Source organism: Cinclus cinclus, chromosome 20 (genome assembly GCF_963662255.1).
Source record: "Cinclus cinclus chromosome 20, bCinCin1.1, whole genome shotgun sequence".
Lineage (NCBI taxonomy): Eukaryota > Metazoa > Chordata > Aves > Passeriformes > Cinclidae > Cinclus > Cinclus cinclus.
The window spans coordinates 5,117,148-5,141,800 of record NC_085065.1 but is presented as its reverse complement, the minus strand read 5'-3'; the positions used below and the strand labels follow the sequence as shown (position 1 = coordinate 5,141,800).

Here is a 24,653-nt window from a genome sequence, read left to right as displayed (position 1 = left end):
ATCTGTGTTCCTCCCCCAAGTCCCTGAAATAGTTCAGAGCCTTAACTCCATATGAACCACTACACAACAGAGTTTAACCTGGAAATCCACACGATCCAACCCAAATCCACAACTTCAGCGATGAAAACATAACTGCACTCTTAAAAAAAAAAATCCCTCTAAGATCCCTTTCCCAGGACTGAGAATTCTTCCCAAAGATTCACATACAAAAGCCAGCCCCCTCTGTTGGTAAACGAGCGTGTGGAGACTGCGCTAACCTGCAACATACAAACTCCTCAGTGTGTAGAAAAGTACTTTTAATCCTCAACAGAGCCATACTGCCAGTGTTCAGATGTTTCCATTCCCATTTAACATACATGCATATGATAAAACAAGGCATTACAATAACCCTTGACACAGGATGAAGTTACATGTCATTTGGTACCAAATCAAGAGAAATCATCACTGTAAAGATCAGCCCCCATCAAGCAGCAGCCTGGTGAGCCAGGGCAAGCACACAGCAATGCAATTATTAGTACTGCTCAGTGTGGACTTAGCAGGACACCAGCCCAGGACCTGGCTGGTTCTGTGTTTGTGGCCTGGTATTTTACCACTTGCCACACAACGTTGGGTTAGTAACAATACTAATTAAGATTTGCCCACAGTAATTTAAAAGCAACCCCAGTGGATAAAATTTTTAAGCAGTAGATTGCATTTAGTTACTATATAGAAGTTAAACATTAACAGTATTATTGCAGAAATCTTTTCAAGCTAAAAATAAGCTGACCCAAGACATTAAGTTGAGAAAAGTTAACACAGAAAAAAATGTTTAATATTAACTACAGAGACAGTGGGTATAGTACAGAATGTCTTAAGCAAAAGATACACCAATCAGTACTTACAAAGGAATGAACCATTTCTTTGCTTAACATTACAATTCTCATATATAAGTTCATATATGTAGGTTGGTAAGCTTTACCATTCTGGAAAAAATAAGGTGTGTATATCATCAGCTAGATGTGCTCACTGTATGCTCCATTTTTTTTACGCAAGGCCCGGGTGACTGGAAGTGCAGTTGTCAGGCATTTTAATTAACTGGACAGCCATTTGTTTCTGCACGACAAGGCATCGTTACACAGGAGCAATCAGGAGACAACAGGAAACAGCCAAGCACTCTGCACTGCAACACGCCACCTTAACAGCTAACCAGCATTACTCAACTGCTACACAACTGCGCCTAGTGCACAAAAATACATAAGAGAAGAGATTAGAATTGAGTCTGATAAAACAATCCTTGCAAATATCAACTGTCACCTGAAAAGATTTCTACCAATTTGAATTTGAAGATGCTATTTTAAGTCAAAGTTTTTCCTTCTTTAAAAAAAAAAAACCCAAAACATTTACAGTAAGTTTCAAGTTGAAGTTTCGTGGACTTTTAAGAAATCAAGATAAAATTGAGAGTACTTTTTGACAGTTAGCTATCAGCATATATAATGGCTGCATGATTCCTCAGTATGAAACTGGAGGCAGCAAGTTACCATCGATTTTAATTTCCAATAGAAGTCAGCACTATATAAACAAAAATGAAGTTTTACCTCAAATATCCAAGCCAATAATGAAATCGGTAGTCGTTCACTTCACTAAATTACAAGAAATTTGAATAACAGCAACGAAATGGCACATAAAATGTAAAATCTGCCACTTGAGGCGCAACTTAAACAAGTAAAAAGTTAGACAAAATGTTACAAAATAACCTTTTCAACAGCTGGTTGCTCGGCCAGGGTCTCTCCAACGGGCTGAAGACTCAAGCGATCTTTTCCCCCCAAAGGCGTCCTTTATGTGGGTTCTCATTTAGCTGAAGCATCTAGGTTTGAAGAGAGAAAAGTTCAGCCAGGTTTCTACCTTGTCTATTTTGGGTGTGGATGACTTCAGGGATACTTCTAGTTGTGTTTCAACTGGCTTTACCTATTTAATTAAGCTTTAGGAATTTCCACAGTGTTCCACCTCCCCCCATGTGTTGCTTTAACTTCAGAGGCCAAATACAAAGTTCGGTCAAAATATTTAGTTACAAAGGAAAATAAGCACCAGGCTGTAGATAAAGCCACCATTAACTTCAATTCAGCCTGTTCACCACTCAATTAGTCAAGAGTTCTGTAAGTTACAAAACTAATACTTCTTCATAAAGACTTAACTAAGCTCTAATTAGCATTCAAAACCGAAAATGTGACTAATTTTGCTACAATTATCTAACTCCAGAGCTAGCTCAGGCCCTTTCCTTTTAAAAAAGAGGACCAAACAGTTTGAAAGGTTAAAGACACACTATCCTTTCCCCACCCGATGTATCCTTAGATGCCTCTTCCAGATGTCGGCTTGAGGAAAAACTAGTTTCCGTGGTTTTCTCGTTGCAAGGAATTTGCCACTTTTCTAGGACAGTTATTACCTCCAGTCAGTATAACGGCCACTGAACCGATCTTCCGTTCTAAAAGGATAGTGTATCTTTAACAGTGTAAGACAAACCTGCTCCAACACACGCCCACAGAAACTGGTCCCTGGAGGATCAGCCAAATCAGTTAAAATCTGCAATACTGGCCAATATTCTTTTAGCAAACAGGAGACCGCAGCTTTAAAGGGGAAAATGCAGATGTTGGATAAATACAGTAAGAAATAGTCATTTTCATCATAGGTTGCGTCTCATACAATATTTTATTAAAACCAAGGCATTAATCTTGCAATAAAACATTTCCTCTGTTTAAAAAAAAAAGTTTCTCCGTAGAAAACCCTTCTGTAATTATTTCCCTGAATCAATAACCAAAAAACCACTGCTCAAGGAAAAATAAATACCAAAACCAACAACTAACAATGTGCCCCACTAGGATTCACTTGGTTCAGGCTATTAATGTTCCAAGAACTACCCAACACCCCACCTAAGTGCTATAATAAAGTAACATGCATCCTGTGCTGATCCCGAGGTACATTACCATGTTCCTAGGAGGATACAGCTCCTTCTTCTTCCGGAGACTTGGGAGGGCTCTTAGACCTGGATCTAGAGTTGGATTCCCTCTTTGAGGCAGGGGGAGGGCTTCTAGATCTGGACCGGGATCTTGACCTGGACCGGGATCTGGAGACAGATGAGGACTTTGACTTGGATCTCCTGGCAGACCTGGACTTGGAGGTGGAGCGAGACCGAGAGCGTGTGCGAGACCGGGATTTGGATCGACTGTAGCGGGACCGACTGCGAGACCTAGAGCGGCTCCTGCTTCTAGATCGGCTGCGACGGCGTCTTCTAGGGCTAAAACACACAAGGAGAAAAAAAAAAAAAAAAAAAAAAAAAAAAAAAAAAAAAAAAAAAAAAAAAGGGCGCATTACAAGTTGCTCACGGCACGGACTGGAGCCCGAGTGCTGCGGGACGGGGAAGGCGGAACAGGACGCACGTGGGCAAGAAAATTAGTGCTAAGAGGGCGCCATTGTTCAGAGCGAGTGGCCGGGGGCTAAATCTACTACAGGGCGAAACCCTTCCACTCCGAGGGAGCCCCACGCGCCTTTGCTAGTAAATCTCTAGTAAATCCCCACTTCCTCTTCCCAGCTCCACAGCGAAACTCATAGAGAAACGGACACAGAACCCCAGAATCGGTCCGGTTAGAAGGAGCAACAGTGGGTTATCCGGTCCAACCTCCCTGACTAAGCAGGATCGGCCTAGAGCACATGGCTCAACTCTCGTGTCCATACCCTTCAGTGACGGAGACCTCACTACCCTCTCTAGGCAACCAACACGAAAACAAACGGCTCCCACTGCACAGGCGCATAGCTGAGGCTCACCTCATTTACTGCCCAAACTCCGCGGCGCTCACCTGCGGCTGCGGCGGCCGTAGCCGCTGCTGCTGTACCGGCGGGGCGGCGGCCCGCGGCGGCTGTGGTGCGAGTCGGGAGGGCGGCCGTAGCGGGCCATCTGCACGCGGAGCTCCCGGCCGTCCAGCACCGCCCCGTCCATCGCGTCCATCGCATCCTCCGCGTCCCGCTTGTCGTGGAAGCGCACGAAGGCGAAGCCGCGGCTCTCCTTGGTGTAGCGGTCCCGGGGGATGTAGACGTCGCCCACGCGGCCGTACTTCTCAAAGACCCTCCGGAGGGTGTCAGGGGAGGTGCGGTAGGTCAGGTTGTCCACCTTGAGGGACGTCATGCCCTCCACATCGGGAGGCGGGCGGCCGTAGCTCATGGTGGGCAAGAGCCCCTGAGGGGCGGTAGCGGCCGAAGAGAATAAACCTGAGAAGTTGAAGGGGGTCAGCAGCCGGCGCGGCCCTGAGGGCGACGCGCCTCACACCTCAGGGCGAGTCCAAAAAGGAGGAGAGCTACAGCGCATAGGGGAAAGCCGCGGGGTCCGCAGGGAGCAGCACCCACCTCAGGGTCCGAGGGGCGGCCCGAGGCCGGAGCGAAGCGCCAGGAGCGGCCGCCCCGTCCCGCCGCGACGAGGAAATGAGGGGGAACCGCCCGCGCGCGCGGCTTAACGCCACAAAATGGCCGGCGGTGCCCCGGAAGGGAACGCGGCGCCGCCCCGCCCGCGGCGCCGCGGGAGCGACCCCCGATCCCTTTTTCCTACTGTTCCCCGAGGTAGTCCCAGAGGGAGCGCGGGGAATCCCCCTCTAAATTAATAATTCGCCCTGCGTTTGGAAAGTGGCTGTTAAAATCTCCGCCGCCGTGACCCGGAAGGGCTCGGTGGAGGCGGGGAAATTTTTGAACAATGTGTGTTGAAAAACGTAAAAAACCACCCAAACAATAGCAGTAACAATTAAACAAAAAAAAAAAAAATGAGGGCAGAGCAGTGTGTGTGTGGGAGGGAGACAGGCGACAAACCCCTGCCGCGGGAAAAAAAAAAAGCGATGGTGGAGTGGCTTGTGGCGCGGGCGGGCGGGGACGGTTTAAAATGGCGGACGCGGAGGGGAGAGCCATGAGGGGAAAGGGGCTGGTGTTCCGTGAGGGAACCGGTGCTCGGCCCGGGTTCTGCCAGAGCCGTTCTCCCGGAGCAGCTGCTGTGGGAGCTCGGTGCCTTTCCTCCTCGCGCTCCGCTGTGTGCCTGTGGCGGCTGTGAGGGGCCGTGCAGCCCGGAGCGGGCTCTCCTCCGTCCCTGCGGGCAGCGCTGCCCCGGGAAGCCGCCTCGGCGCCGCCAGCTCTGGGTGTGCCACGATGGATCCGAGGTGCCTGTGAGAGACGAGCAGGGAAATACTAAAATCATCCTCTCACCGGCCCGCTCTGCAAGTTCGTGCTGTGGCCGGAACGTGTCAGAGTCCAGGGAATTCAGTGAAAACTGCTCCCCCACCCCAGAAGTTGTTCCTCTGTCACCTCAGGCACTTATAAAATGCCCAAACTCCTGAACTGTAATACCTGGTTCTCATCTTAAAACTATATTAGAAGTTTCTACCCAGCTGTTCCATAACACTATGTTTAATAAAGAATAGGAACGAGACTATTTTCTACAGATCTGTTTAATCCAATGAGAGTATCAATATGAAAAAAAAAAATTCAGTATTAGAATTTAAATTGTTATTTTTGCTATAATTGCATTTAAATTTTTTTTTGTACTGAAGAAGTATAAAAAATAAGCAGTGACATGGATACAAATCCAGAAGCAACAGTTTGTTTCCTGCTACAAATGACTTCAGAAATCAAATAAACGGGTATCAGCTTGATATTTTGTATTGCTTCATTTTCATGGGTTTTTTTTTTCACTAGAGAATTTTGATTTAAAAATTCGGTGTTTCATCTGTTGGAATCCTTTTTCAAAGGAGAAATTTGAAATTTATCTTTACAGTGATTTCCCTGAAATGACAGAGGAAGTTTCCTATGCCCCTTCCTCCCAGTTTCAGTCACTTCTATGTGTTGCTGTTGCCAAATGAATTGTTCCAGCCCAGTTTGCTGTGCAGCAGGATGGAAGTACTTGTACTGGCACAAGGGAGAAAAGACATGAGTGGGACACTATTCCTAGATGATGCTAAAATTCTGCTACTATAAGTTAATAATATTAAAAAGGAAGAAGAGAGCTTTTCTTGTTTTAAGTCCCCTCACCTTGATATTTTAATTGCATCTTTGTAAAGCAGCCTCTGAATAATCATACTTTCTTCCACAAGTAAAAATTACATGCTATTTTGAAAAACACTGATATTAAAAAAAATGCAGGTTGGAATTTAAAAAGCATGTAATGCATGTAATAAATATATGTAACTGTAGCTGGGGTGTGGATTTTATTTCACAGAACTACAGGGTGGGTCAGGTTGGAAGGGACCACAGTGGGGTTGTCTGGTCCTATCTCCTACTCCAGCAGGCTCATCCTAGAGCACATGGAACGGGATTCTGTCCAGATGGCTCTGGAATATCTCCAGCGAGAGAAACTCCACACTCTCCCCTGGACAATCTGTTCAGGTGGAATTTCCTGGGCATCACTTTGTGTCCCTGGCCTCTGGTGCCATTGCTGGGCCCCCTGGAGCAGAGCCTGGGCCTTGCTCTGCCCCTCCCTGCAGACAGGGACAGACAGGGATGAGGGCCCCTCTCAGCCCCAGCACCCTCAGCCTTTCCCAGGACAGAGATGCTCCAGTCCCCAGATCATCTCTGTGGCCCTCCACAGGACCTCTCCAGGAGCTCCGTGTCTCTCTCGACCCGAGCAGCCCAGAACTGGACGCTGCTCCAGGGGAGGCCTCGCCAGGGCTGAGCAGAGGGACGGCATCACTCCCCGACCTGCTGGAAATGCTCTTCCTAACGCTCCTCGGGACACCAGTGCCCTCCTCATCCCCTCGGGCACAGTGCTGGGCATGGACAGCTCATTGTCCACCAGGACCCCCAGCTCCTTCCCCACAGAGCTGCTTTTCCAGCCGGTCAGTCCCGGCCTGTGCTGGTGCTGGGGTTGTTCCTCCGCAGATGAAGGACCCCGCACTTGCCTCTTGAACTTCAAAAATGAAGTTGAACTTCAAAATGTTCTCTGCTCTTCTCCCCGGCCTGCCCAGATCCCTCTGAAGGGCTCACAGCACTCTGGGCTATCGACCACCCCTCCCAGCTTTGTGCTATCAGTGAACTTGCTGAGGAGGCATCTATTGATGAGGAAATTAAACAACCCCGGGGGACACCAGTGAGAGGCCTCCAAACAGACCCAGTGCTCCTGATTATGACTGGGATTTTCCATTGAGCCAGTTCTCAATCATCTCACTGCCCACTCCTCCCACCCACACATCCCGAGTTTCCCCAGGAGGGTGTTGTGAAACATGGTGTCAAAAACCTTGCTGGAGTCAAGATGGACAATATCCACTGCCCTCCCCTCATCCATCCATGCAGTTGTTTCATCATAGAAGGTGATCAGGTTCATCAAACAAAGCTTATCCCACTTTTTAAACTCTCTCAATGAGCCCTTCTAACTCCTGGGCTAATATCCTTTTCTCCCTTTGAGACCTCTGTTTCTTTAAACCCTTTACAGCAGGGGTAAAATGTGGTGATTTGTCATTGACTTCAATTAGTTCTGCATTTCCTTCTCTCTCCTTTTGGCCAGCACTAAAGTAGAACTGATTTAGTTGAATTCTCCAAACCCAGAGGCCCAACAGAACAGAGAAAGGATGGTAACAGGAAAAAAACGGACATTTGGTCAATGTCTGATCCTCCCTCAGTTTTGCTGATGTTTTAACAGAGATCTTCATGACTCGAAGATCAGTTGGTCTTAAATTTATTATTTAGAAATACTGTGAAGTAAAAAAATAATGGTATCACTTCGATCCCTGGAGGTGTTCAAGGATGGAGGGGGCTTGGAGTAACCTGGCTTAGTGGAGGGTGTCCCTGCCCATGGCAGGGGTGGGACAAGATGGGCTTTAAGGTCCCTTTCAATCAAAACCATTCTGTGATCTCATATTCTGTAGTTATGTGGGGTTTTTGGTTTGTGAGGTTTCTTTTTTTTTTTTTTTTTTTTTTAATCCTTCCAGGTGTTATTTAACGGCTAGAAATTACAATTCTCAAAACCCGGCACCAATAACTTTCTTTTAAGAACTGGGAGATTTTCACTGTTTTAAATAGGAAAAGGTTGCTTTGATAAAACTGCATTTCCCATAGTGCACAAGGGCTTTCAGGGCTGGGTCAGCTGATCGAGACACTGAAATGTTCTTGATTTCCTGTGCAGTGCATGGAAATGTGCGAGCGGCTCATCTTCCCTTCGTCAGGTGATTGAGAGGCCGGGGAGCGCAGTTGTGATTTCTACAATGACAAGGAGCCGAGCCGATTAACCTGCTCGATATCGGGAAAGCCTTTATCTCCCTTTGGGAGAAAGGGATGTCGTGAAATAACACTGCACTCAGCCCTGGGAGCTTCATGGGAACAGGTAGAGGAAATCTTGGCCTTTGCCTTTTTACCAGATTTTTTTTTCTTTTTTAAGTTACCGATTTTGTTGCACATTATTTAAAAGGGTTACCAAGGCTCTGGATTAATTGATATTTTCTAGCAGCTAATAAATAATCCTAAGTAATCATTATTTTTGAAGCTTACTTGCTTTTATTCTTTTATTTCTTTATTTATTTTAGCAGAAGTTAAGAGGAAACTTTTAAAAGAAAAAAGAGTTTTTCCAAACTGAAGCTGAGGACTTGGGAACAATACACAAAATGTCTTCGGAAGGAAAAAAGCTTTTCAACATCATTATTTTGGGAGTCTCATTTATGTTTATATTCACTGCTTTCCAATCCTGTGGAAATATCGCGGTAGGTGTGACTTTTAAAACGTGTCACGTTTCTGTCTCAGTTATTTATCCTGGCTTGTCTTTTGTGTGCTCTAATGTTGCTTTATTTGGGATTTTCTAATGTCCAAGATACTTTGACATTTATCTTCTTTTGGTTTAGTTTTAAATAGATTAATGTGTTTAGCCAAATAACTCAGCAGGTTATTTCTTTAAGATAACTACATATAAAACTGATCCTGATTGCTTAGAAAGTAGAAAATTAAGCTTAAAATGTTTGAACTTTAAAACAATGTCTATTTGACACTTGCCATGTTGGACAATTGAATTACACTGAACCTTGCAAATTCTGTATTCTGTATAGTCCCTTCCAAAATATTTGTCTAAGTTATTATTAACCATGCTATTATTAACTAGATTTTCATAATCGCACAAACTAGACATTGAGGGGGAGTATGAGGATTACAGCTGACAAACACATTTCTACAATTGCTAAACTGCCAAGTCACCTTCCTGCTGAAGTTATTTGCTGCTATTTGGTATCTCTTTGCAGAGAAAAAATTGAGCACAGATAATCCAAATTCACTGTTAGTATTTAAATTTTTAGACTCCTGCTACTGCCAGGTTTAGCCCTTTAACTTCCTGAGCTGCTTTCAGTATTACGAGTTCTGTTCCTGCAGGGCAGTTAGATTTCAACATCCCTCTTGAGCCCACAGGTCTTACAGCTCTTTTCTTGCATGCAAGAAGGATCCTTGCTGGGTTCAGACAGATAAATGCCCTTCACTGCATTATAGAAATAACTACTTGGGGTAATTTTTCTAAGTCCTAGTGCAGTCCTAAGTGCAGCCCAACGATCTCAGAAATTCTGCAATGAATTCAGCGCCTCACCAAATTGGACTTTGTGATCATGCAATCATGAATCAGTAATTCATTGTCATAAAAGTCTTTACAAATGACTTTCAGTCACATCTACCTGTCAGTCCAACTACATGGTCTCATGACCACTAAAGCTGATTCAAGGGAAAAAAAAAGAAATGGGGAAAAAAAGAGACAGGGAAATAACAGGACACTGAAAAGAATGGAAACTCTTCTCAGAGATTCATAGTTAGGTCAAGTTAAAATTATTCTGAAACTTCTCCTTTTTTTCTCCACTTTTAAAATTAAGATAGTCATACCTATCTATGTAAGAGAGGTCTTAAGTGAAATAAAAATGTTGAGTAGTATTTTAGGTCTCTTATTAAATAATGATTTAGTAATAAAGTACTAATTTCTTCTTCAAACATAGATGTTTCCCTGCCAAGTATTTCCTGAATCCATTGTGGAGATGGTATGAGTTGTAATTAACATTTTAAATTATTTAAAGTACTTTGTAGGGTCCATTGATGAATAATTCTAATGTTTAATACTGACTTTCAAACCAATGCAGGTGTTCTCAAAATACAAGATAGATTCTAACATATTATAATGCATGATCTTCTTACAGCAAACTGTTATCACGAATTTAAACAACACAGACTTTCATGGCAGTGGCTACACGAGGTAATTACACAGACTTTCTTCTTTCTTTGCTCCTTGTAGGGTGAACTTAGTTACAGTTTCATCCAGTAGAGAGACACTCTCAGGAGATTGCAGTGTTCTGCTGACTTCACAATTTATTGACACACTTAAAGCAGTTTAAAACTGGCTTCTCACAGTTCTGCTCTGAATTATTTCCAGTTGAACTACATAACTGGTTTGCATGTTTTCTTTGTAGGGGAAAAAACACTATCATCACATTCTCAGCATTTTACCTTAGGAGATGAAGAAGGTGGAAGTTTAAAAATAAATAAAACTGCTGACTCAGACCTTGGTTGTTTGCCTTTGTACGCTGTGTTTGTGTAGGACACGTGGTGTGGATCAGCTCTCAGGAAATAAAACATAAATGTGGAAGGAGCAGTCAGAAAGACAAGCAAAGCCACAAAAAGCCATTCTCTTGGTTGCACTGGCAGAGTCAAACTCGTCACGCATGATCAGGGACCTTCTGCATGCCAAATTAATCTGTCATGTAGGAAAACCTGATTGCTCCTTTGAAGGGTTTACTGTCTTAATTTAAACTAAAAATGCCACTGGCACAAAATGTGTCTGTAAAATTTCTGTGGTGTATTTGGCAGAAGGTGAAAACCTCACTGACAGATAAATGAGATTCAAGAACATTCTCCTCTAGATGTACAGGGTACCAAATACAATAACTGCTGTTCAGGCAGTTTGACAAATGCATGCTGTAAATTACAAGATGTCATTGCCTGCAGTAGTTTGGGACTCTACTCAGCAATCCAGGGAATACTGTACACTCCTGTATTCCCATGTGGAGTGCCATGAATGAAAGGAGCACAAGAAGGTAGGGAAATGTTTGACCATCAAAGTTTTGCTGTTAAATTATGTGTGTACTTAACTGGATATTTTGAAATCCAGTGATCACTTTTATATCAGTTGCAGTGATAGCCTATATTTCATTTTAAGTATTTGTCTTTGTTTTTTTATTTTTGTAGCATGTCCATTATTTATGGAGTATTGTCTGCATCAAATCTTATATCACCTTCACTGGTTGCAATAGTGGGTCCTCAATTCTCCATGGTTGTTAGTGGTGTGTTTTATAGGTAAGTATTAATTTTGAGGGTTTTCCTGCTTCCTTGGTAATATTTCTTTAATTTTTTCACATCTAAGGCTTCTGGGCCATCCATGAAATTGTACTGGCTAAGAAAAGCCTCTCACAGAGATACTGCAGGAATATAACTGCAGAGTACTTCAGCCTACTGGAAACAGCACATTTTTTTCCGAGCATTTCCAGACTTTGCTGACTGTGGAATTGAGGTTATGATCTCTGATTAATAACTATATTAAGAAAATCTATATGCTTAGAAGGGTCAGAAGATTTTTCACATACAACCTGTTCTTCAACATGCCTTAGGAAAGAATGGCTGATTTAGATGCATCTAAGTGAGTTTATCTGATTGTTAAAGAGCACTGTCCACTTTAGGTCAGTATGCAATGAACTGATTTGTTCTGTTCTAGCCTATACATTGCAGTCTTTATCCAACCAGCTACATGGGCTTTCTACACTGCCTCTGTGCTTATTGGCATTGCAGCTGCTGGTAAGCATTGTTCTTATTCTGCTGACTGTTTTTTATGAGATTTGAATATACCTTTAAAATATTTTTATTTCTTGAGCAATATGTTCTGTCTGATTCAGTCCTCTGGACAGCCCAGGGAAATTGCTTGACTGAAAATTCTGATGAAAACACCATTGGAAGGAACAGTGGAATATTTTGGGCACTCCTACAGTTCAGGTAAGCTTTATTTGTTATTTTTTTTTTCTTGGTTGCATACACATTCTGCTTTTTACATCTTTTTATAAGTGGGAGACTCCATCAAGAAATTCTCCCCTGGGACCTTGCAGTCAATGGGAAGGAGAGATGGAACCAACGTTTATTAGTGTTGTGCATTACAGAACAGGGAATGAAAGAAAGTTGAATATTGCTATCTCAGCTCTTGAGCTGCTAAAATTATACAATTCTGTTAGGGACATTTGAAGGATGTAACAGCAGTCTTGTTGCTTGTGGAGGGCTGTGCCACTTTGTGCCCTTTACTGAGGGAGAAGCTGATTCTCACTGCCAAGTTGAAGATACTGAAGTGGGACCTGGCAGTCAGAAGCCAGAAAAGAAATCTTATTTTTGATGGCTCTCTGATATTAAACTTCGAGTGCTGCTCAACTGAAAAAAAATCAACAAAAGGCTCAGCATCAGTGAGAACAAGGCACTCAATGCTGTGGCCATTAAGTGTTTTGTGCAGGGATAGTTAATGCCTCTCATGAGAGTGTAATGCAATTAGGATATAGAGGAAAAAGAATGAAATGATGCAAGAAAATAAAAGTGATGGCTTGAAGAGAGACTGAAAAGGTTGGGAGTCTTTCCTGTGGAGGAACAGCAGCTGAGGAGAATTATATCAGTGTGTTACCCAAAATGAGGGTAGCAGGGGAGCTGATTGTAGAACTGTTGCTCACCAAATGCTGCTTTGCTGGAGCTGGGGTCACTGGGTGAGAGTAAAGAGGACTGGTTTGAAACAGATAAAGTGCTTTGTACAGTGGGTGATTAAGCTTTTGGAGCTTGCAGCCATGGGAGTGTGTAGAGTTGGATGGTGTGAGCAGGACTGAAAAGGAATCAAACAAATTCATGGGAGACAGGTGCACAAATGGTTTCTGGAGAAATATTCTGTTACCACCTCTAATGCAGCAGTTCTGAATATTCTGCCAGAATATATATCTGGGAGATAACCAGGTGAATGAATTGCAGAAATGCAATTAGGGTGCTGAGTCTGCATTGCTAATGCTGCTTTGGGGATGGGATCCTGGGCTGGGAGAAAGTCAACCTGGACCAGGGGCATGCTTGTGTTTCTAAAGTTTTCAGTTCCAGAATTAACCCCTCAGTATGGTATCAGAGTAGCAATTGCCACAAAGCCAGCTGATTGTGTGTCTTACAGTGAGTAAAATACATGGGTTAATAAGAGGAACATTTGCTCTAAAACTGCTTTAAATCATTCATTCAGAATGACTGTATTTTGGGAAATGGTGGTTAGGGACACAGAATTTCCTTGAGCTGAAGCAATACTTCAGACAAGACACGTGACCCTGCAAAGGAAGTATTACAAAATCACCTTCAGAAATATGTCAGCTTTATAACCTACACCCTTCTAAAATTAGAAGCAACTTAGATGCAGATTTCCTAATTTTTGCCACCACCTTGTGTCTTGATTTATGACAATGAATAGCCAGTGTTTCGGGGAAGAATCCTCAAATTTGTTTGAGTTTTATATAGGAGCAGCTGACATGGAAAGTGACTCATATCTTTATTTCTTTCATGACTACACAGCCTTGGGATTTTTTTTTTTAAAGAATAGTACTACTCTGGTGCTGCAACCCTAAATTTTTCATAGAATGCATTGTTGACATTTGTTCTTTTTGTTTACAGCTTGATTTTTGGAAATTTGTATATATACCTTGCTTGGCAAGGAAAAACTCACATATCAGGTGGGTACTGCTTGTTTATATGGCCAACCTTTTAAATATAGTAGCATGAATTAACAGATGAAATAATGAACTCCAAAGTGGCAGAAAGCTTATACTTTATATATAAATATATATATACTTATACTTTATATATAAAAGCAGACTTTTTTTTTTTTTCCCTCTTCCAGTTTATTGTAGATTATTGGAGATTTTCCACAATAGCTCCTCTGGGATTTTCCCTGTGCAGACACATTTGTGCCAAAATACACCTATTTGAGGAGAAGGTGTTCTGGCTGTATGTGTAATATTATACACACTATCCTATTCCAAATTGAGCTCCTGGTGTGGAGTGTTTTTCTAAATCATACTGGAGACTGATAAAGCTATGAAATAAAGGAAAATAAAGGAAAACCATCCCAGTTTACTTCATGTGTGCATTCACTGTGCTGGCACAAAGCAGTGGAAGAGGCAGAGGCTGAGATGGGGCAGCACTGCTGGGAGAGTGGAGAAAGAACTCTCTTCCTTTCTTGGCATAGTTTGTGAGATGAACTTCCTGATGGGATTGTAATTAATGCTGTATTTTTTTTCCGTTTGATGTTGTGCTAGACTGGCAAAAAGCAGCAATTGGAGAACTGTGGACTTTATTCATGTTCTTGAGCTAGACAGTGTTGAGATTCTGTTTTTAAAGCAAAGATTTCTGTCATCTGTTTAAGCTAGGCAAAGTGTGTGGGGAGATTCACTAAATGGTGAAAACAGATTTTAATAACCAAAAATGAGTGCTGCTGGGAAGTCAGTGATCTGTAAACAGATAAGTTTGATTTTCCTGTTCTATAGTCACTGATGATTTTCCTTATTTAGTCCTAATATGGAATATCTACTAGAATGGTCAATTCTTTTAACCTTTAACAGATGATTTAATTCTGCTCTGGTCAGTCAGGAATAAGATGGTGACTTTTAAATGATAATTATCAGGCTTCAGAAGTAACAGAACAGAAGGAACAGTTCACTTGTTTCTGTTAGCTCCATCTTTTCAGGTTCTCCACAGATTGGGTTTGGTAATGAAACACTGGCTAAATTTAAAGGTCATTATCTGCATTCCCTCACCTGTAACACAAAGGTTTAGGTGTTATTGGAAATATTTGAGACACTTTGAACCTAGGGGGAGTCTCAAATTCTGTGTGTTCCAAATGTCACTGCTCTGCTAACCACAAATAGAGCAATTAACTATGGGGCGGTTCTGCTGTTACATTTCCTTCCATCCCAAATGTCTTGAGATTCCTCTTTATTAGAAAAATTTATATCAAACCATAACAGCATTTAAAAATCAAATCTTATTTTACTCCCTACATAGAAATAGCACAGGCATTTCAAGCTGCAAAGCACACCTTCTCTTTTTGGATCTTGAGTATGATCTTGTGATCGTACACAAGTTATTTTTAAGACAAGGTTGCATTTGCTGTTGAGCTTAGGGGGAAGTAAATGCAAGCATATCAATACAATACAAATATCTTAATAAAATAAATAAAATCTTCAGGGTCAGGCATTAGTTCAGTCACAACTGTTTCCTGTTAATCACTTTTTTCCTTGCTTAGTACTGGTAAATGGGAGTGGCTTTTTGTGCTCTGCTGCAGTAACCAACTTTTTTAGCAGAGTTGCCCCCTTCAGCTGCTCTGACAGTTACTGAGGTTTTGGTGGTTTTAATGCATTTGTAGTTTCCCAGCCTACAGTTTATGATGTCATGGTGCTTATGGTTCTGATGCTGGTCAAGGGATTCTCTTAGAAATCTGAAGGGTTTTTTTGGGGGGGCAGTTTATGTCCACTCTGAATTATGTAAGTCTTCAAAGATGTACTTTCTTCTGCTAATGATTTATGCACTTCCTTTAATTGGCTGCTCCTTGGTCATAGCCTTTGCATGGCAGAGAATGCGAGGGACCTCTTTAATTTGCCGATATTTTATTAGCACCATAAAAGTGAGACAGGAGTTTGCCAGCAGCTCCATGTGGAAGGTAAGCTAGAAAATTAGTTTGTGTTAAACACTGTAGCATGTCTGTGTTAGTTGTTTGAAGGTAGCTGGATTGGTTTGAATCTCTTCCGCACATCTGGTCATGGCTCTTGTTTGTTTTTCCACAGAGAGCGATCGCAGAACTGTCTTCATTGCTCTGACTGTTATCAGTCTTGTGGGCACAGTTCTGTTCTTTCTGATTAGGAAACAAGAGGACACAAAAGCTCCAGGGGATGATGATTCCACTAATGAAATCCTGGGGGAGAGCTCGTAAGTGTTGGTGGCAATAACATATTGTCACATCTCCTCGTTTGTGCTCCTGCTCCGCAGAGGAACATTGTTCATTCATTTCCCTCCGTGCTGGAAACATGAATGTTATCAACAACCTGGAGGATTCACAGATTTAACAGAAAAGAGTCTGTATTTTAACAATGAAAATATATGAGAAATAATGTTCTTGATATGACATATTCTCAAGGGTGAAGTTCAGTACTGCACATGGAGTTTTTCCTTTGATAAGCAAGTGCCTTGCAAAATATACCCTTCACCTCTTCTCCAGTGATCATTATTAAATACCTCTATGTTTTATCTTGCCCTCATCAGCTCATTTGAAAGGCTGGAATAAACAGAAAATCCTTGTATTTTATAGATTGTTTTACAAACTGGAACATGTTTTTCCTGTCTTCTCTAAATAATATATGCCACCCTGATAAATACATTAGAAATGCACAGTTACACAGATTCAGTGCAGTTTTGCCTGAGGCATCAGCTTACATATTTTTGCTTTATTTAGAGAAAAATGAAAATGTTAGAAAAACATCAGTGAGCATGCCTGTGGAAAAAATGTTGAAAGCTAAAAATGTTCAAAAGGAAGATTCTGTTATGCAAGCATTCACTAGTGCAGGCAGCAAATAGATTTTGTGGTTATGTTAGATCTCAGAAACTTAAAAATACATTGGCCTATTCCAGTATATAGTGCAGGGCTAGGAATGTACTGAAGGTTTGAAAAATGAAGGTGCCTTCCAGCACAGCAATAAAATGTAGTTGTTCTCTTCCAGTTTGACCAAGTAATTTGTTTACCTAGGTCTGCACGAAACAAAATGATGAGAGCAGTGGCTGCCTTCAGTAAGTACAATTTCACATCAGAGTTGCTTCAGCAAAGCCTTGCCAGCTCCCTGTGTTTGTTCTGATGATATGATCATGTACAAACCACTTCAATCACATACCTGAGTAGTTCAGGAGAGATTTGGAGTGTTCCTCCTTTGATGTGATTTCAGATCTAAACTGCTTTACAGCAGCGTCCTTGTCCAGATGAGCACGAGAGAAGCAGGTTACTACCTGGGAAAGGCAGTGGGATTGAAAAATAAAAATCAACAAACATCTGAATGAAAAGAAGTCATTGGTTGTTTGATTTTGTCACCACTTGATGCCAGTTAACAATTTAGAACTGAAGCATCTGCAGTCCCCTTTGAAGCTTGATGTGTTCTGCCTGAGACTGTTAAGTTTGTTGTAAGGATTTGGGGATCTTCACTGAAAATATGTTTATCCTTCCAAGAGACAGTTGCCATGAGCTGAGAGTACAAAAACATAGAGTGCAGAAAATTGTCTCATAGTTGAAAGCTGTGTCTCCTGTTTAATGTTTCCCCCACTGCACTTCTTACAAAATACAATTTTTGGATGGCAAGTTTCTTCTAGGTGGCAGGTCAGGGTTGGTTTATTTAGCACTCTGCTGTAATAAAAAGTAAATAAAACTTTAATACACAGTTTGCATAATAACCAATTTTTGCTTTAAGCAAAGAGCAAAAATAAGTGTAGATTATCTTAGTAGTATTCTCAGAAGTTTTATTGATTTTCTTTATTATTTCTTTACAGAGAAATCTATTACACTGAGCTTCACCAAAGAGATGCTGCTTCTCAGTGTTACCACAGCCTACACAGGTATGAAGCCAGCAGAGTTTCACCATGGAGTAGTGGCAGGGCATTGTTTGGAATTTTAACCTCAGACTGGAATTCTAACCCATATCTCTGCAAACATTATTTGGGTATTTTAATTAATTTTGGGTTAATCATGATGTTTCTGTGTCCTGGGGAGTGTTTCTGTACAGAAGGAGGGCTGCATCCAAATCTACAGGTGCTGGTTCAGTAAAGTTCTGAGAGGCAAAATTTACAGAGCTGGCTTTTATGGTTTTTGATTTTGCACTGTCAGTAGTTTGGAATTTGTTTAGTGAAGTTGTATTGCATTTGAATTAAAGGAATGTTTGTACCTCACACCTTCATTAAGGCATGGGAGATTCCTAATGCTCTTCATTTTAGTCTTGGTTCTATTGAGAACCAGCTTAGTAATTTTCAACCCTTTTTATCAATAGGATTTGCTGTGGCAAGAGTTCTTACTCTTTTTAGCAACTTTTAGGTATACTTGGTCTGCCATCCTTGGACCAATGTATGAGTTGTAAAATAAAAATGTATTTTTGCCATATGTGAGTGATTCTTCTACCAAAAAAAGCCCCTATAAAATCTTTCAGTTGTTTTTTAGGGGGTTTCTTGCTCCTTATTTGCCTTCAGATGTAGTTTTGTTCATGATCAAATTAGGTTTTTTAATAAAATAGATGTACTTTCAGAACCTAAGATCTGAGTCACTGTTATGAAAAATTATTGTTATGCAAGAAGAAAAACTAAGATGTGAACAAAATATAAACATTGCAGTTTACAGCAGCTCCTGGTAGAGAAATAACCCAAGTAGCTCTGGAGTTGTGTTGCTCCAACCTCTAATCTGAGTTACAAATTACTTCACAGCATCTCCAGTGTTGTGTTAACCCAGATTAACTCACATGAATTCCTCTGGGGATGGGAATGTGGAGAGCAAGGTAACAAGGGAGGGGAGTCAGTCAGGTTTTACCTGAATATCCTGAAACTTGGATTTACAGGTGGAATAAAAATAAATCATTCCGGACTGGGTAAAAAATATCTGCTGCCATCTTCTGGGTCTGGGCTGGTGTTGCAACTTTCTGTATGAAAACAGAAAATTCCCTAAGGCCAGCAAAGGCTTTTATTCCAAAATTCCTGGTCAGGTTAAGATGCTCCAAGTGCACCCCTGTTTTTGAAGCTGTGCAGTTCATCCAGGCAGGGCAGGGTGTGCTGTACCAGGGTTTGGCTGTAGCCAAAAGGCAAAGGATATAAATCAGAAAGTTTTATTTTAAGCTGTTTTTCTCTGTTTAGGATTGACATTGTGTGTTGTTTTCAATACACTTTTTTATGGAGTTGGTATTTTTATACTAATGTTTGCTCATAGTTCACGTTAGCTGGGTCAGTGGTGTCACCTTTCCTCACACTTATGGCAATAGAAAGAAAGAAAGAAAGAAAGAGGATTTTAAACAGTTAGCAGTTGTTCTTTCTCAGCTTAAATTCATTATTTATGTATAAAAAAAGTTCATTTTAGGATTCTTAGCTCCTTATTGGTTTTTGGGGCTGCAGGGACTATTAGGAATGCCATAACTTCAAGGGGGAGAATCCTTAAATGAAACTGTGCTTTATTTCTTCAGTTACTTTGAGTTATTTCACGTGGCATTTTTCATTTGATAGAATTCCAAAGTTCTTGAGAAGTAGAAATATAAACTGTATATATAGGTGTTGGGTTAAGAGTAGCAGCACTGAACCTGAGTGCCTGTGACCCCAGTTAGTGACACTTTTCTAATGTGGCTTTTGGGAACTGGTATAGAAGAATATAATAATTACATAGTTTAAAATTCCCTCTTTGCTTTTATTACCCACATCTCATTTAAATATATGATTAGAAAGATACCTGAGGGGAAAATAGCCTTTAACATAAAGATTTTGTCATTACTTTTATGAGAGTGCATCTATCAGCTCTGTTTGGTTTCCTTCCAAGGTTTGGTGTTAACATTCTTTTCTGGAGTGTATGGAACATGCATTGGTGCTGTGAATAGGTTTGGCAGTGAAGAGAAAAGCCTGATTGGTCTCTCTGGTATTTTTATTGGTGTTGGAGAAATCTTGGGTGAGTCTAAATTTGCTGCCTTTTGACAACAAAAAGGATTAGGATAATGCAGTTATTAAAAAATATATTTTTTTGTATTTAACTCAGTAATGTGTTTTGAGCTTCCAGAAATAATTATGTGAACACAAAATGAAATAGTAGCAATATAATTGGCACTGTGGTTCCTTACTGCACTGTGAATTATACCTTACACTGTGTAAAGTGGATGCAGACCAATTCTAATATTCTGCATTCTCTTTGGATGAATGTGGAGGAATACACAGACTTCAAATGTGAGAAGCAGTGGGCTGCAGTGTTATTAGAAAATTGACACCATTTTACTATTTTAAATTCTACTTTCAAATAGTATTATGTTTGCATTTTTATTACTTGAGTGATGTAATTTTTAAATTATTGAATAAATGCTTGCACTCAGGATTTCTTTCCTTAAAAACTTTGCTTGTGTTAAATGAGATGTGATATTTGAATAAATTTGGGTACAGGTAATATTCATTAAGTAAATATTTATCTTTTTTCTGTAGACTCAAGTACTGAGGTGTTTAACAAAAAAAACAGTGTTCATTAGCAGCTCAGATCCATTGAGTTGCATGTTTTTGCAATTAAGAGCTGAGCACAAGGCTGTCCATTTTCACTTAGTGCTGTTGCAATACTGAAGGAAACTGGCTGTTTAAATACTTGCCAATAGGTGAAATATGTTCATCAGCAGCCATCTGATCAATCTCCTGCCCCATTTTCCTGACAAACTCCTTGGGGCTGTTTGCATGTCAGTCATTCTTTGTTATCCAGTGTGGGAATGTTTATAATTTAAATTGTCAGTATTTAAATCTTCACTTCTGACTCAATTCTCTCCTCTTTTCTGTTCCTGCAGGGGGAGGAATCTTTGGCTTGCTGAGCAAGAAGAATCGCTCTGGCAGGAACCCAGTGGTGATGTTGGGCATCCTTGTACACTTCATAGCCTTTTATTTAATTTTTTTCAACATGCCAAATGATGCCCCCATTGCTCCCATGGAAGGAACAGATCAAGTTGCTTATATGATTCCAAGGTATGTGGGATTTTTTTGCCTTTAGCTCCTGTAGCTCAGGATGTGCATAAACAGCTTGTTTCTTTACAGAAAATATCTTGAAGTTTTTTTCTGTGTAGTGACTAACTCCCTAGGAAAAGCTTTCAGGAATTCTGTTTTTATTAAAGGTAGATATTCCACCAGTGTGCACCAAATTTAGGAATTTGAATGGCATAAAAATAAAAAGCCTGGGGATGAATAATAGCAATTGTGTCACTTGACAACTGATGTTTATGACATGTAGCACAATAGCAAGAGCAGCATCTATTGTAGTAGGTATTAAGAATTAAGTTTATTTTAAAACAGTCTTGGACTCAGTTTTACATCAGGGAGCACCAGCCTTGCCCTGTTGCACTGGTTTCCAGTGTCTTCCAGTGCTTACTGTAAAATTCCACTTGGTCTGACTGCAGCCTGTCCCTTACAGCTCTCAGTATTTGCTTGAAGAATATGGGAAGTTTTTTTAATCTCATCATTACAACTTTCTTTTGGGCTGTATTTTTACCAATTTGTGTGAAAATTCTGTACTGTCAGTTTTGCAGACCCAGCTGCTAACTTGCAATTCTAAGCACTTGTGCCTGTGCAGGTAGCTGGAGTATTTTTCTGCCAAATGAATTGGTATTTCTCTAACATTCCTGCAGATTTTTGAACTCACCATGTGCCTCAGCTTTTAATCACTGCTGTGTGGGGTTTGTGGCTCCAAGCACTAAAATGAGTTATTTTAGTGATTCCAATTCAGTGTAGAATTGACTGCAGGTAACAGTAGCAGATGTCTTGGCATTCAAGAAATTAAAGCTGATGAAATGACTCCTTTTGCCAAGTCAGGCATTCCCAGTTCTTTTCTAGGGAAATTAAAAGTGTGATAACTTTCTTCCATTCGCAGTTTCCAAATAAGTCTGCCAGAAAGAGTTTGTAGATCTGTGAGCTGTCTGAATGAATGGCTTTTAAATTGGAATTGCTTTCTCCTTCAGCAAAGAGGTGGCCATGCTCTGCAGCTTCCTGCTGGGGCTAGGGGACAGCTGCTTCAACACCCAGCTCCTCAGTATTTTGGGATTCCTGTATTCAGAGGACAGTGCTCCTGCCTTTGCCATCTTTAAGTTTGTGCAGGTATTGCCTAACACAGCCTTTTGGAAGTAGGATTGTTGGGATATTACTGAAATACTGGGTTGGGCTTTTTAATGAGCTGAGAAGAACGTTTCTGCAAATTATTTCATCCTGATTTTGGTGTAAAATACTTTTGTGAAGCTGGAAACAGTTTCCTGGGCTATGATCTTAAAGCTTTGTCTGTGTTGTTTCTAGACAAAATGGTTTGAAATACCAGGATTTTGGTAGTGTTTTTACCAGTTTGAAATACCAGCTTGCAATGCTACAAACACTTTGGAGTTTGGTGTTTTCATTTTCTACAGTTGAACGCTGTTTAAATAACAAGCAAAAACTAAATCTGTTGTGGGACATGCCAGGACATATGTTGAGGTATAATGAAGCCTTAAGATTCTCTCTGCTACAAAACCATTCTGAGAGCTTCATATTAAACTGTGTCTATGTCAGTTTGATAATCCTTCTGTAGCAGCACCAGCCTGGAAATCTCCACTGATAATCTTTCCACTTTGATTTTTCCTCTCAGTCCATCTGTGCTGCAGTTGCCTATTTCTACAGCAACTACTTCCTGCTGCAGTGGCAGCTCCTGATCATGGTGCTCGTGGGCTTTTTTGGAACAATCACCTTCTTCACCGTGGAGTGGGGAGCAGCAGCAGCCCTTGCTGCCCGTGGCACAGACTACAGCAGCATCTGATCCCTGTGCCAGGCCTGCTCTGCCAGGAGGAACAGCACAGGCACGCTTTTTGGGAAGTGTGAAAGAGGTCAAGTTGCTGCAGAGGTTGAGATGGAGGAAGCTGCTACTTCAGTCCAACTGAATGTGAAACAGGAGGGGAGAAAAAGTCACATTTGAAAGGCTTTTTGTCCTTGCTTTGATCATCTGAGCGTGGTATTGCGTTGTTAAAAATCTGGTATTGGAAATGGAAGGAAATGTAGGGACCCATGTATTGAACTTCTTCTGAGATGTCCCTTTCAGAATCTAATTGCCTAATTTCACTCTACCATGCACTACAAAATTAGTTTGGGGTTTTGTCCCTTAAATTATTTTTCCTATATTCTAGTTCTGCAGACATTTGAATTCCTGTATTGAATGAGGGATATTTTTATAAGGTAGATTGTATTGCAGATTGTGTCTGCACAGCTGAGAAATCAATTTGGCATTGAATTTTTCAACAATTAGATATGAGGAAGTATTTCTGTGGGAAATGTTGCCTTATTCTGTAAACCTCAGCTCCTTGTTTCCCAACCATTTGTTTATTAATCTACTTCGTGTGCTTAAGTTGTCAGATCCTTGAGGGTTTTTTTGTTTGGTTGGGTTTTTTTTCTGTTTTGGGCTTTTTTGGGTTTGGTGGTTTTAATTTTTTTTTTTTGTAAGGAAGTCGATTAGGCTATAGTGTGACATGATAGATTTTACAAGAATTTGAAGAAATCACCCTTGGCCATCTAAAGGATGGGATCCCAAGGCCTGTGAAATATTGATGTTGGAAAATAGCTTCTGGCTCAGCATCTCAGAATTAAACTGTGGGAAAGGTGCTGAACCTTCCTCAGGGTAGTGCTTTATGAAGGACCATGATCCATGGAGGACCATAACCCATGGCTTCCCTCCCAGAATCCCAAATAGTTCTTTTGAGTTCAATGGCATTTTCATCATAAAATGATGAAAATCTCTGATGGGAGCACTAAGACAACTTTTAAAAATATAAATAGTCTCAGAATGTGAAGGGTCAGAATAATATTGCAGTGTTTATTCTACTGCATAACCAGAAACACTTGTCCTAAGTTGTTTTATTCAGTCTGTCTTGGGAAAATTGAACTGTAATCTTACTCTTTACAAATAGAAAAGCAAGGTTACTGGTATAGTAATTAAATTTTAATCCAGAACTGTTATAGATGGTGTAACAGGCAGTGACTTTATCTGCCTACATAAAACTTTGAAGTACTTGCAGTTGTGTTTGGTGGGCAGAGAGCAGGCATGGAACTCTGAGAAGGTAATTTTAGACACTTCATGGAGCTATTTTTAGAAAAGTACCATTCACCAACCTTCTTTTATGCTCAGTCAGAATGTTAATGTCTTGTCTTTAAAGACAAGTTAAAAAAGACTGGTTAGGTGTCAGTAGCTCCCACATGTTGTAACCGTGTAGGAGCTGCCAAGGTTGACCCTGGGGAGGGAGGGTGGCATCTCCTGTGACATTCGCTGTCACTTTTGCTCTCCAGCAGTGTCACAACTCCTGTGGAGCACAGCCCTGGTTGTGCAGAGCCAAACAGCCCAGGGCGATCTTTTTACAGGGATAGGGGAAGGGATTTTGAAATTCACAGCAGGTTCTTGCTGTGAGATCAGCAAGGTGTTAATGGGGGGATGAGAGGGCACCTGAACATCCAGCGTGCTGAGAAATCTGTGAGGACAACCTGGAGAGAGAGGCTTGTGTGTATTCCCAGGAGATTTAATGAATGATGTAAAAGAGAATGAAGCTGAACATGTATTTGAATGAGGGGTTACCAGAGCCATTCCAATCTGTCAGGCAGCCTGAAAAAGCATTCAGTGTTCAATCAATAAGTGATTAATGGGACCAGCTGCACTGTAAAGCCTCTCTCTCACCCACTCCTGTTATCCTGCAATTGGAAGCGTAAGACTTTTATATACTGAGTACTACAAAGGTGTGGATTAAAGGGTGCTGCCAGTGATTAAAACTCTCTTGATGCTACACATTTTTATTTTCTCCAGAGTACCAAAAGGGATAAAGAGCTTTTTATTCCAGGTAGGGAATTACTGAATTTTTTTC

At 41.1% G+C, this 24,653-nt stretch overlaps 2 protein-coding genes across 7 annotated transcripts; one reads left to right on the top strand and one right to left on the bottom strand.

The window, feature by feature from the left end:
* Positions 1 to 281: 281 nt before the first annotated feature.
* Positions 282 to 4,494, bottom strand: SRSF2 (serine and arginine rich splicing factor 2). Of its 5 annotated transcripts, XR_009933849.1 has the most exons (5): positions 4,372 to 4,494; positions 3,828 to 4,236; positions 2,497 to 3,268; positions 1,734 to 1,843; positions 282 to 1,216 (listed from the first exon to the last, which is right to left on the bottom strand). XR_009933849.1 is itself a non-coding variant. In XM_062506347.1 (4 exons), the coding sequence occupies exons 2-3, from the start codon at positions 4,187 to 4,189 to the stop codon at positions 2,965 to 2,967; spliced, it is 666 nt and encodes a 221-aa protein (XP_062362331.1). In that variant the 5' UTR covers positions 4,190 to 4,236; positions 4,372 to 4,494; the 3' UTR covers positions 282 to 1,843; positions 2,958 to 2,964. The 5 variants fall into 5 exon arrangements, 2 of the variants coding, with proteins under 2 accessions (XP_062362331.1, XP_062362330.1); XR_009933848.1 differs by having other exon boundaries at positions 1,734 to 3,268; XR_009933847.1 differs by having other exon boundaries at positions 282 to 1,843.
* A 3,084-nt stretch (positions 4,495 to 7,578) lies between these two features.
* MFSD11 (major facilitator superfamily domain containing 11) lies at positions 7,579 to 22,570 on the top strand. 2 transcript variants are annotated; one of them, XM_062506065.1, is made up of 13 exons: positions 7,579 to 8,690; positions 10,149 to 10,204; positions 11,194 to 11,301; positions 11,717 to 11,796; positions 11,895 to 11,991; positions 13,669 to 13,727; positions 15,837 to 15,961; positions 16,773 to 16,833; positions 17,581 to 17,646; positions 19,595 to 19,720; positions 20,589 to 20,763; positions 21,750 to 21,885; positions 22,403 to 22,570. In XM_062506065.1, the coding sequence occupies exons 1-13, from the start codon at positions 8,595 to 8,597 to the stop codon at positions 22,568 to 22,570; spliced, it is 1,353 nt and encodes a 450-aa protein (XP_062362049.1). In that variant the 5' UTR covers positions 7,579 to 8,594. The 2 variants fall into 2 exon arrangements, with proteins under 2 accessions (XP_062362049.1, XP_062362050.1); XM_062506066.1 differs by lacking the exons at positions 11,895 to 11,991; positions 13,669 to 13,727.
* Positions 22,571 to 24,653: the final 2,083 nt, after the last annotated feature.